Genomic DNA, 13,996 nt, shown 5'->3' on the forward strand with positions numbered 1-13,996 from the left:
AGCGACTTTTTGTCATATAATGCTTTGAAAGTATTGATGGCTTTGGCCTCCACTTTCTCGCTTAATCTGTTTCAACTGCCTACCACTGTTTGCAAAAGAAACTTTCCAATATTTTTTCAACACCTTTGTTTCCTTAGCTTAAATCTTGCTTTTGAGGTTGCCAGTTTCCGGAATTCCTCTTTGTCAATTTGGCTGATTCCTGTTATTATTTTGTAAGTGTTGATCATATCACCTCTTCTATCTTCTAGTTTATTTAGTGCCTCTAGCCTTTCTTCAGAACTCTGTTTTTCAGTTCTGAAAAACTTCTGCTATATAGTTGTAATGGCTTAGCTCTTTCTCCTGATAATTGCCTTATCTTAACTTGTTCCAAGCTTCTACCACTGTTTGCTAAAGTGAATTTTCTAATGTTTTCTTCGAAGCTGTGTTTCCTTGGCTTGAACCTATGACCTCTGTTCTTGAAGTTGCAGTGTTTGAAGTGTGTACACTCTCCTAGTTGGGCTCGCCTAGTTGTGATTGTGGGGGTTGCACTTCGGCTCTTTGGTCCCGCCTCTTGACTACCAATCAACGGGTTTACAGGTTCCTGAGCCTATTGGACTCTTATCACATATCTACATTTGAAACTGTGTATGGAGTCTGCCTCCACCACATCACTGCCTAGTGCACTGCATTTGTTAACTACCCTGACACTGAAAAAATTCTTTCTAATGTCTTGTGTGGCTCATTTGAGTACTAAGTTTCCACCTGTGTCCCCTGTTCATGTTCTGCTGATGCTAAATTGTTTGTCTTTATCCATCCTGTCAATTCCTCTGAGGATTTTGTAGGTAGTGATCATGCCTCCCCTAACTCTTCTGTCTTCCAGTGTCATGAGATTTAATATCGTAGTCTTTCCTGTGTGTGTGTGTGCATGTGTGTGTGGGTGGGAGGGGGGTGTATGTATGTCTGTGTACTCTTGCTGAAGAAATGTATGTTTTAACTTGTTTCTCTTGTCATCAAGTCATCAACACATCCAGTTGATGACTTCAATATGTATTTTTATAAATAAGAATATATAGAATTATAGATCAAATTGGTTAGATTTTGACATTCAATACATTTACTAAATGTGTTAATGCAGTACTTAAAGAAACAGATATATTGGGTATACAAGGAAGAATTTCTCCTGCGGTTGGCCGTTAGATGCTACAATGGTAAAAAAAGTCTCCGTGGTGTAGTGGTAAGACACTCGCCTGGCGTTCCGCGAGCGCTATGTCATGGTTCGTATCCTGGCCGGGGAGGATTTACTGGGCGCAAATCCTTAACTGTAGCCTCTGTTTAACGCAACAGTAAAATGTGTACTTGGATGAAAAAACGATTCTTCGCGGCAGGGGATCGTATTCCAGGGACCTGCCCGAAACGCTACGCGTACTAGTGGCTGTACAAGAATGTAACAACTCTTGTATATATCTCAAGTAAATGTAAGCATTGAAGAAATACTGATTGGCAACTCCAGGTAAGAGTTGCAGATGTTGCAAAGTAGTTGGTATGTGTCGAGGATAAACATAGGATGAATAAATACCCAGTAGGTTTTGAAGGCTCATTTAATATACAATGTATAAAGGTAGATTTCTAAAAATCAGATAAGTTCATGGGGTTTTGAGAGAATATGAAATCCATTGACTGGTAAGACGAATGTGGGCATTATAATTGGATGATTACAAGTTATGCAGAAGAGCTGACTTAAAAGTACAAAGTATGATACAGGACAAAGGTATGTAGAAAGTTACCCCAGATGAGTTTGTTTTAATTTGTATAATGAATGTATGTAGGGGAATGGCAACTAAATAGATTTCAAGATCTTGTACATTGGTCTTAACTAGTAGTGAGTGAGATGGCAGGATACAAAAGGTAATCATTACACCAGTTTGTCTGTGGCCAGGTGGTGGCGGGGAAAGGGGGGGGGGTGTTTATTACTGGCTCGCACCACTCTCCTTCATACTGCCACCTCACTTAAGTGCTCTGTTGTTTTTTGCATTTTAAACTTTGAAGAATGGCAATTGTTTGTGCATTTGGTGGCTCCTCTATAGTGACCCACTTGCATTTAGTAATTAAATTAATAATTCTGCTTTTTGGCAATCATTTCTTGTGCAGGCGATGAGTCACAATAACGTGGCTGAAGTATGTTGACCAGACCACACACTAGAAGTTGAAGGGACGACAACGTTTCGGTCTGTCCTGGACCATTCTCAAGTCAAATTCTCAATCGACTTGAGAATGGTCCAGGATGGACCGAAACGTCGTCGTCCCTTCAACTTCTAGTGTGTGGTCTGGTCAACAATCATTTCTTGATATGTTTACAGTATATAATATTACAAATATATCATATTAAATAACACCAAAATATTGGGTGTAATAGAGGATCTTGGGTATAGTTTATGATAAGACTTACATACAGAAAACAAGAATTTCAAACATGGTCAGTGAAGTGTTGGGAATGCGCTAAGCCCTGACGATGCACCAGTTTTGAGACTCGACCATATTACTTTATTTAGTCAAGTGTTTTTCACTAGATTGGTGAGTGGTTTTTGTAACATTTATTTTTTACTAGTAAAATATTCGCATTCCCTTTTCTTACACACTTTTTTTGTATACTTGAGAGTGACTGTTCTTCTATACTTTAGAGATTATTGAAATTACCTGCCATATTATATCTACTTTGTTTAGGTTATTGTATATTGCACTTTTATGTATTGTTTTAAAGTTTGAATATTAGGTTGTTATTGTATTTAATTGTTGAGATGTGTGGATATATCTATATATATATATATATATATATATTTTGAGTTATTATTAGCAATCTATTTTGGGTTTTATGTTGTACTATTTAATTTTGTTTATATTTGAATCCTGTTTCTTTGAGAGAGGTTTAGTCATATACTGTGTTGTTGTATGACGGCTGTGCATGCATCTGCTAGAGTCAACTGTACTGTATATCAAAATTAACGGTTTTGATAAAGGTAAAATTGTGTGCAGGCGATGAGTCACAATAACGTGGCTGAAGTATGTTGACCAGACCACACACTAGAAATTGAAGGGAAGACGACGTTTCGGTCCGTCCTGGACCATTCTCAAGTCGATTCAAGTCAAGACTTGAGAATGGTCCAGGACGGACCGAAACGTCGTCGTCCCTTCAACTTCTAGTGTGTGGTCTGGTCAACATACTTCAGCCACGTTATTGTGACTCATCGCCTGCACACAATTTTACCTTTATCAAAACCGTTAATTTTGATATACAGTACAGTTGACTCTAGCAGATGCATGCACAGCCGTCATACAACAACACAGTATATGACTAAACCTCTCTCAAAGAAACAGGATTCAAATATAAACAAAATTAAATAGTACAACATAAAACCCAAAATAGATTGCTAATAATAACTCAAAATATATATATATATATATATATATATATATATATCCACACATCTCAACAATTAAATACAATAACAACCTAATATTCAAACTTTAAAACAATACATAAAAGTGCAATATACAATAACCTAAACAAAGTAGATATAATATGGCAGGTAATTTCAATAATCTCTAAAGTATAGAAGAACAGTCACTCTCAAGTATACAAAAAAAGTGTGTAAGAAAAGGGAATGCGAATATTTTACTAGTAAAAAATAAATGTTACAAAAACCACTCACCAATCTAGTGAAAAACACTTGACTAAATAAAGTAATATGGTCGAGTCTCAAAACTGGTGCATCGTCAGGGCTTAGCGCATTCCCAACACTTCACTGACCATGTTTGAAATTCTTGTTTTCTGTATGTAAGTCTTATCATATAACTATACCCAAGATCCTCTATTACACCCAATATATTTTGGTGTTATTTAATATGATATATTTGTAATATTATATACTGTAAACATATCAAGAAATGATTGTTGACCAGACCACACACTAGAAGTTGAAGGGACGACGACGTTTCGGTCCATCCTGGACCATTCTCAAGTCGATTGAGAATTTGACTTGAGAATGGTCCAGGACAGACCGAAACGTTGTCGTCCCTTCAACTTCTAGTGTGTGGTCTGGTCAACATACTTCAGCCACGTTATTGTGACTCATCGCCTGCACAAGAAATGATTGCCAAAAAGCAGAATTATTAATTTAATTACTAAATGCAAGTGGGTCACTATAGAGGAGCCACCAAATGCACAAACAATTGCCATTCTTCAAAGTTTAAAATGCAAAAAACAACAGAGCACTTAAGTGAGGTGGCAGTATGAAGGAGAGTGGTGCGAGCCAGTAATAAACACCCCCCCCCCTTTCCCCGCCACCCACCTGGCCACAGACAAACTGGTGTAATGATTACCTTTTGTATCCTGCCATCTCACTCACTACTAGTTAAGACCAATGTACAAGATCTTGAAATCTATTTAGTTGCCATTCCCCTACATACATTCATTATACAAATTAAAACAAACTCATCTGGGGTAACTTTCTACATACCTTTGTCCTGTATCATACTTTGTACTTTTAAGTCAGCTCTTCTGCATAACTTGTAATCATCCAATTATAATGCCCACATTCGTCTTACCAGTCAATGGATTTCATATTCTCTCAAAACCCCATGAACTTATCTGATTTTTAGAAATCTACCTTTATACATTGTATATTAAATGAGCCTTCAAAACCTACTGGGTATTTATTCATCCTATGTTTATCCTCGACACATACCAACTACTTTGCAACATCTGCAACTCTTACCTGGAGTTGCCAATCAGTATTTCTTCAATGGTTACATTTACTTGAGATATATACAAGAGTTGTTACATTCTTGTACAGCCACTAGTACGCGTAGCGTTTCGGGCAGGTCCCTGGAATACGATCCCCTGCCGCCAAGAATCGTTTTTTCATCCAAGTACACATTTTACTGTTGCGTTAAACAGAGGCTACAGTTAAGGATTTGCGCCCAGTAAATCCTCCCCGGCCAGGATACGAACCCATGACATAGCGCTCGCGGAACGCCAGGCGAGTGTCTTACCACTACACCACGGAGACTTTTTTTACCATTGTAGCATCTAACGGCCAACCGCAGGAGAAATTCTTCCTTGTATACCCAATATATCTGTTTCTTTAAGTACTGCATTAACACATTTAGTAAATGTATTGAATGTCAAAATCTAACCAATTTGATCTATAATTCTATATATTCTTATTTATAAAAATACATATTGAAGTCATCAACTGGATGTGTTGATGACTTGATGACAAGAGAAACAAGTTAAAACATACATTTCTTCAGCAAGAGTACACAGACATACATACACCCCCCTCCCACCCACACACACACATGCACACACACACACAGGAAAGACTACGATATTAAATCTCATGACACTGGAAGACAGAAGAGTTAGGGGAGGCATGATCACTACCTACAAAATCCTCAGAGGAATTGACAGGATGGATAAAGACAAACAATTTAGCATCAGCAGAACATGAACAGGGGACACAGGTGGAAACTTAGTACTCAAATGAGCCACACAAGACATTAGAAAGAATTTTTTCAGTGTCAGGGTAGTTAACAAATGCAGTGCACTAGGCAGTGATGTGGTGGAGGCAGACTCCATACACAGTTTCAAATGTAGATATGTGATAAGAGTCCAATAGGCTCAGGAACCTGTAAACCCGTTGATTGGTAGTCAAGAGGCGGGACCAAAGAGCCGAAGTGCAACCCCCACAATCACAACTAGGCGAGCCCAACTAGGAGAGTGTACACACTTCAAACACTGCAACTTCAAGAACAGAGGTCATAGGTTCAAGCCAAGGAAACACAGCTTCGAAGAAAACATTAGAAAATTCACTTTAGCAAACAGTGGTAGAAGCTTGGAACAAGTTAAGATAAGGCAATTATCAGGAGAAAGAGCTAAGCCATTACAACTATATAGCAGAAGTTTTTCAGAACTGAAAAACAGAGTTCTGAAGAAAGGCTAGAGGCACTAAATAAACTAGAAGATAGAAGAGGTGATATGATCAACACTTACAAAATAATAACAGGAATCAGCCAAATTGACAAAGAGGAATTCCGGAAACTGGCAACCTCAAAAGCAAGATTTAAGCTAAGGAAACAAAGGTGTTGAAAAAATATTGGAAAGTTTCTTTTGCAAACAGTGGTAGGCAGTTGAAACAGATTAAGCGAGAAAGTGGAGGCCAAAGCCATCAATACTTTCAAAGCATTATATGACAAAAAGTCGCTGGGAAGATGGGACACCATATGCGTAGCTCTCATCCTGTATCTACACTTAGGTAATTACACAAACATACACATGTGCACAACACACACACTTGCACTACACATACACATGTGCATAATACATTCATATACACATGCAAAGCACAATACACACATTAAATACACATGTACAACATACATACCTACAAATATGCTCACAACGTACACTCGCATACAGAACATTTGTGAATCGAGAAAATAATCTTTGTACCTGCTGTAATAAAAGCATTCGATATACTTGTGCCAAAGGCAAGGAGAGTAAAGTCTCCCTGTAACTATGAAGCTGCTCAATAAAATATACAACTTTCCTGATTTTGACACACTAAATACCTATTGTAAACCTTCTCATGATACAGTTTGCAAAAACCCGGAGCATAAATTACTATCTTGAGATCTTGAGGTTATCTTGAGATGATTTCGGGGCTTCAGTGTCCCCGCGGCCCGGTCCTCGACCAGGCCTCCACCCCCAGGAAGCAGCCCGTGACAGCTGACTAACACCCAGGTACCTATTTTACTGCTAGGTAACAGGGGCATAGGGTGAAAGAAACTCTGCCCATTGTTTCTCGCCGGCGCCTGGGATCGAACCCAGGACCACAGGATCACAAGTCCAGCGTGCTGTCCGCTCGGCCGACCGGCTCCCTTTACTAGCATAAACTATTTAATAGTTTACCATCTCTCTGCAATAAGATAATCAATGTACTTTTCTAATTTATAAAAATGCAAAATATCATTATTTGCATTTAACTTGAAAATTATCTTCACGTAATATATTACCTGTACATTGATGGTGGTCGCCGCGTTACTAATCACTGGGCACGAGTTGTGTTTTAACTGACTCACGTTGTTTTAAAATTGTACTTGTAATACAAAATTTCAGATGTCACTAAACATCCTCCCTCAAATTTAACCCATTGCCAGCCAAACAACCCCGACAGGAGAGGCAAATCGGAGGCTCAAAAGAATATATGCATGAATAACTGCATGGAGAGTTTAAAAAAAAGTCAAAGGAATTTTGTAAGACTTTCCAAATACAATTTGGGAGCAAAGTGTTGAACACATAAGGACCCTCGTAGCCTGGTGGATAGCGCGCAGGACTCGTAATTCTGTGGTGCGGGTTCGATTCCCGCACGAGGCAGAAACAAATGGGCAAAGTTTCTTTCACCCTGAATGCCCCTGTTACCTAGCAGTAAATAGGTACCTGGGAGTTAGTCAGCTGTCACGGGCTGCTTCCTGGGGTGGAGGCCTGGTCGAGGACCGGGCCGCGGGGACACTAAAGCCCCGAAATCATCTCAAGATAACCTCAAGATAAGCAGTAGAACTGTTTGCATTAGAAATATTGTGACTATCATTCTTACATCCATGCAGAAGAAATTATGGGAACTAAAAATTAACAAAATCCGTATTCCTTCCAAACAAAGGCTTTGATTTCTAATAGCCTGGAAATTCTAAATACAGAATCTGTACATCTAGCTGTGCTTTACATCACAATAATTCTCAACACTGCATTGAGTACCACACTTTCTAAAAGCTAGTGTTTTGCTAACTTTTGTAAAAAAATATGGAAAACTAATGTTACTCTATTCAATATATCTATGATATTAGTTGATGGAATTCCACAAGGCATAAACTACACTTGACCCCTAGCTTTTGCAGCTGCAGCCACAACTGTAAGTCAACAGCAACACGCTTTCTGCTTTAGGATATCAGTTTGTCCCTTGAAATGACAATGTCAATCAATGGAATTTTACATAAATACACTATCAATAACAGTGTACAGGTACTGGTATAAAGTTCATATTTGAGGCTCATTATGTGATAGAATTGACATGCTTTAGCAAATGGATAATTGAGGTTTCAGATGGCTGTACTCTAAAGGTTTTTGCCTTATAGTAATGAAATATGTTGGCCAGTTGTCACGACATGTATGTATCTCTCAGTATATCACTTCAGGAAGCGTCCAGTTTAATAAATCAAGGTAGACTTTCAAACAGCTCCTACCTACATCTGCCAAACCTTAAAGGTCAGTGTAACCTTTCCCTGGCAAAGTTGTCTAGATACATGACCCTCAGCAGCTACAATTAACCCAGACTTTTCTACGAGCGTCGTCTTCGAGACCGAAGAAGTAGCAGCAGTTTGAGACCACCATGAAGAATAAGTGGCCAGACCAGGAGAAAGAAAGTTGAGCGAGGAGATAGTTCTGGGAATGGCCACCAAGATGGTTCAGTACGTCCACTATTGATTGGGATGCTGCCACTACCACCCTGGAAAAATTTGAAAATATTAATCACAAAATACTGAATACTTTATATAAACCTAATAAATACCAAAGAACTGGACGGTACCGCAGTATCTTAATTACAAATTAATGGTGCATGTGATAAAAAAATTTAATCCAAAGAGAACCCGAAGCCAATTGAGAACCCTTTACTGCAATCAAACGTGGTACATAGCGGCTTCACAACCAAGTCATCTCACCTGTAGACCTCAGCTGAGGGAGCAGACTACATATATACAGTACTATTTGCAAGCTAATTTCAAGCAAGTTTCCATAGTACTTGTACTGAACACGTACTTTATAACTATATTCACTAAGACTTGTTATAAAAAGCCCAACTGGTTTACAAGTGCTGAATGAGGCTCCTGAGCCACACATGACTTGAATAAAAACACCTATCTTGAGGTTATCTTGAGATGATTTCGGGGCTTTAGTGTCCCGCGGCCCGGTCCTCGACCAGGCCTCCACCCCCAGAAAGCAGCCCGTGACAGCTGACTAACTCCCAGGTACCTATTTACTGCTAGGTAACAGGGGCATTCAGGGTGAAAGAAACTTTGCCCATTCGTTTCTGCCTCGTGCGGGAATCGAACCCGCGCCACAGAATTACGAGTCCTGCGCGCTATCCACCAGGCTACGAGGCCACTCCACCAGGCTACGAGGCCACCTATAAGGAACAGTGCACACTGAGCAATACCACCTTTACTGAGATATTAATCCATAAAACAAAATCACTCAAAAGTTCTTGCATACTAAACATACATTAAAAGCCACATGCAGCACTGTTTATCACCCACCTGACATTGACGGCACACTGTGTGGTGCTGAGTGACTGTGAGGGTTTCTAAAGTGTTTAAGCGGTGAAGAACACTCTCCATGTCTGTCTGCAAGCGTCTCAAAACAACCACCAACTGAGCATTTACATCTTCTGTCAAATTTGCTCCACCCCAGCCGCCACCGCCACCACCTGAGCCTCCACTCCCTCCGCCACTTTGGAAGAAACTCCCAGGATGGAGAGGGAGTAGAAAGACTACCGTTGATGTTCTTGATACTTGTCGAGAACCACCAGCACTCCTTGAACCTACAAGTATAATCTGACATTTTTATCAAAATATCATATGCATTTATGTTAGCTGAAAGACAAATTTTTGTTTAATAATTGTGCATTAATTACAATCAGAAGTACTATAGTTAAAACAATTTTTATGAGAAATAGCCATTTCAAAAGATGGCTCAAGAGAGCAACTTTATTCCTGACCACAACAGAAAACGATGCATCCTCTTAGCAGGTTCCTGCAGAACGAAGTGTCAAAAGTATTGAGAGAATGTATGCAAGTTGCTCACACCAGTGATTAGCTAAACATAAAAGAATACGACACTAGACAGAAATGAAGATCATGTTGAAAGTTAATAAGACATATAGAGGAACTCGATGTAGCAAAAGCTGGAAGACCAGGCCAGTAATCACCAAGATTACTGAAGGAAGCTGCATGGATCATGTGCTACCCAGTAATTATACTGGGTGTATATAGTACTGTATTCAACATTACAGGAGGGAAGGGAGAGCTACTAGAAATCTGGAAAAAGGCAAATGTAGTTCTAATACCGGAGGTCCCTGTTATGCGAACACTTGTCCATCCAAACGGCCTCAGGTCCGTTTGGATGCTTCTCAGGTCCCCTTTCATATATCAATTCACTAAATAAACCCACGCCACCATCCCTAGTATTATGAGAGGAGCTAAAACATACACGAGGTGGTGTAGAGCGGTACAAAAAACGTCTGCACAGCCCACTAGGGCAGATGGGATATGGTCAAATCATACACAGACTATTTAACAACAGATTTTCCAATTGTTAAATCTGTATGCAGTATATCATTAGGTCAAGATGTTTTAGCTTACATTATGCTGTGTTAGGCTTAGTGAAATTAGATTATGTTTGTCTGGGTAAAGTTTGCTTCAATTAGATATGGTTAGGTAGATTTTAAAATATGTTGGAGACTCATCTTATGTTCGATGCAACTTTCATCTGTTGAAACCTGCGCTGCCTCGGGCAAGTTTTCTCATGCATAGAACTAAGACACATTGTGCATTCTTTGGACTTTATCAAGCAAAATACCATCAACAATGTCCATCAGGTAGAGGATGTGTGTTCATAATACAGTAGTGCTAAGGAAGAGGCAATCCAATACCTTAGAGGCTAAGCACGAGATTATCAAGACCTTTGAACTCTACAGCTTAGCGCTAATATGATGATGGATCACCCACAGGTGTTTGCCACCTACATATCATATCCTGCATCAAATGCAGCCAGTGACACTGAAATTGACCAGCAAACCTCAGCCACCCATGCATCATCTCTAACATTAAACCTAACTGGTTATCTTGAGGTTATCTTGAGATGATTTCGGGTCTTTTAGTGTCCCCGCGGCCCGGTCCTCGACCAGGCCTCCACCCCCAGGAAGCAGCCCGTGACAGCTGACTAACACCCAGGTACCTATTTTACTGCTAAGTAACAGGGGCATTCAGGGTGAAAGAAACTTTGCCCATTTGTTTCTGCCTCGTGCGGGAATCAAACCCGCGCCGCAGAATTACGAGTCCTGCGCGCTATCCACCAGGCTACGAGGCCCTGGTGACACTGAAGATTGACAAGCCTACCTCCACCGCCAACGTATTGCCACCTACCGTCCGTGCATCGTCACTTACTGCTGCCTCCTCCAGTAACTAGATCTCTTCACTCCTCATAAGCAGCTAACTCCGACAAGCAGGTCAACTCCATCATTCAAGGTAAATAATATGCTGTGCATTTTATATTATGTGTCCCATAAATATGGTTTTGTGATGATTTTTTGGGGGTCTGGGAATGCATTTCACATTTATAGGATTGAACCTTTGGGGAAATCTTATCCTGTGTTCCAAACAAATGCTTAATCAACACATTTTCAGAATGTTAACCTGACCTTGCAGAGGGAGTGAGCATGTAAATGTTTGCAGATGATGCAAAGTTAATGAGGAGAGTAAATACTGAAGAGGACAGTAGGGTGCTGCTAGAAAACCTTAACAAACTTCCAAAGTAGGCAGATAAATGGCTACTGGAATTCAATCCAAATAAATGCACAGTAATGAAAATGGGTACTTGACTGATAGGAAACAAAAGGGTCATAGTCAGGTAAGTTATTTCAGGTTAGATAGGTTGAAAGTGGTGTCCACAGGGCAATGTGCTAGGCGTAAGAAAAGCAATGAGTGTGGCTTGCCTTGCTGGATCTGTCTTGGTGTCATCTGAAGCCCACCGGGGTGGCTCTGATCACCTCCTCCACACGTGAGAGCATTGCCAAGGTCACTCCAGGAAGCACTGCAGGCGGAGGCAAGGCTGCTCTGTCTGTGGTAGAGGGTTCAGTGCTGAGCTGCAACGCAAAAATGAAGATTAAGTTACAAAATACCTTTCAGGTACAAGCACAAATTGCTACATTTTGCAATGCATCTTTAATATCAAATAAATGTAAGGTATATGTATTGTATATTAATATATAATAATCTTAAATTCGGTACATAAAAAACTGTAAATAAATTTCAAGTAAATGAATGTATATACAGTACTGTATATAATATGTATATAAAAAGTATATGTATATACTGTATATAAAAAGTATATGTATATACTGTATGGTGTATATTGGAATACGTTCCCCAAGACACACTGTAGTTCATGACTGTGTACATTTTAGTTAACCCTTGGACAGCGGCTATGGAAAAATGGTCATGCCCGCCTATGCGCAAAATATTCCCCAAAATAATCTTCATTATAGAATTCTTAACTTGCATGCAAAATGTAAGAAACACACAAAATTAGGTAAATATTTATCGTTTCAGTGGATGGACGTACTTGAGAAGGTGGTAGGAGGGGGGGAGGGGGGGGGGGGCTGTGCCTGGCACCTGTCAACACTTCGTGTTCAACATTGCTGATGACTGATAAAGATTAAGTCACCCTAAAGGTGGCACGGGCATGAATAACCCACAAGTGGAGGCTCTTTGTAGCCATTACCAGTACCAATAGCTGATACTGGAGATCTGTGGATGTATGGGGTCTTCATGGTGGATTTCAGGCTCAGAGGGCTGGCTGTACCAGTTATGGAGCTGGTCGGTTAGTGCAGACCTCTATGTCTTCCGTTTTTTCTTTGATTGAGACCTGCTGCGAGTTGACATGGCAGTGCTGTCGTTGGAGATTAGGGAGGTGGCCTCCATGAGGAGGTCTTGTACCAAGTAGGTGTCATATTTGAGCTGCGGCGATGGAGCTCCTACTGAGATTTCAACATCTGAGGAGTCCATAGTTGGTAGTTTTGTCTTTGGTCTAATAGCCTGAGTTAGACTCAGGTGTCATGGATTAGTGGTAGAAGCTATTGCAGGAATGTTGGTGGTGCTGTTTAAAATTTGTAGACAGCACGTCTGCGAGCACATTGCTGAGATGGTGATAGTAAGAGTGTTGGGAGCTGGAGACGAAAACTACCTCTGAGCCGCCCGGGTCTTGGGTGGTTCTGGAGTCTCCTCGTGGTCATCCTGGTCGTAGTCCCTGGAGTGGTAGTGGAGGCAGTGAGACTTGCGTCCGGGGCATTGATGAGGTCCAGGCCGTTGGCTAGGTATAGTGTCGAGTATGAAAACTGAAAACTTTGCAGACACAGAGGCTGGCCAGTGGACACATGCCATTCAAACAAGCTCTTCAACCACTCACAACAGCACAGAGAAATATTAAATATGAACATAATAAAAATATACATACACACATGCAAGTGTGTAATACTTTAAAAGATGACTGTAAAGCATACATAAAATTACAAGTAGTAATTACACAGAGTACCTAGTCAGAACGGCTTATGCTGGGTCATAACAGGCCTCAGCTATGAGGACAAGTTGACAGAACTTAGCCTCACAACTTAAGAGAAATAACGGAGAGGATATGATAACTACATACAACATCTCGAGGGAAATGGATAAAGTGGATAAAAGAAACCTGTTTAAATTAAAAAAATGATTAGGACAAGGGCACATCGGCGGAAGCTGAACATGCAACCGAATTGAAGACACGTAAGGAAGTTCTCATTCCCTGTACGAGTGATAGGCAAGTGGAGTGCACCAAAGGAAGAGGCTGTTGAAGCCAATTCCATTCACAGCTTTAAAAATAAACATGATGAAAAAGTTAATGTTAAGAGGGGGTAATTAGTTCACCAGGTATGAAACAGCTTGGAGGCAGGGCATGAAGAGGTAGATCTCACTCCCCTATAGTCACTTATATGTAAGCACCATACAAATTGTGGGATAATCACTATAGAATACAGATGTGTAGAAAGACAGAGGAAGACAAATCAGCATGGTACGTCACTTAGTTGATCTATGGAAAGAGGCAGAGCTAGTTTCCATGCCGACAGAAAGAAGTCCACCTGGGGTGACTAAA

At 40.3% G+C, this 13,996-nt stretch overlaps 1 protein-coding gene across 1 annotated transcript in view; it reads right to left on the minus strand.

Moving 5' to 3' along the window:
* Positions 1-4,787: 4,787 nt before the first annotated feature.
* LOC138349693 (acyl-CoA-binding domain-containing protein 5-like) overlaps positions 4,788-13,996 on the minus strand; it is a 31,384-nt gene continuing 22,175 nt past the window's right edge. Inside the window, 4 exon segments of the mRNA XM_069336191.1 lie at positions 4,788-8,540; positions 9,349-9,622; positions 11,801-11,897; positions 11,900-11,954. Coding sequence (XP_069192292.1) covers positions 8,373-8,540; positions 9,349-9,622; positions 11,801-11,897; positions 11,900-11,954 — 594 coding nt within the window. The 3' untranslated portion in view covers positions 4,788-8,372.

The sequence above is a fragment of the Procambarus clarkii genome, chromosome 35 (assembly GCF_040958095.1).
Source record: "Procambarus clarkii isolate CNS0578487 chromosome 35, FALCON_Pclarkii_2.0, whole genome shotgun sequence".
Lineage (NCBI taxonomy): Eukaryota > Metazoa > Arthropoda > Malacostraca > Decapoda > Cambaridae > Procambarus > Procambarus clarkii.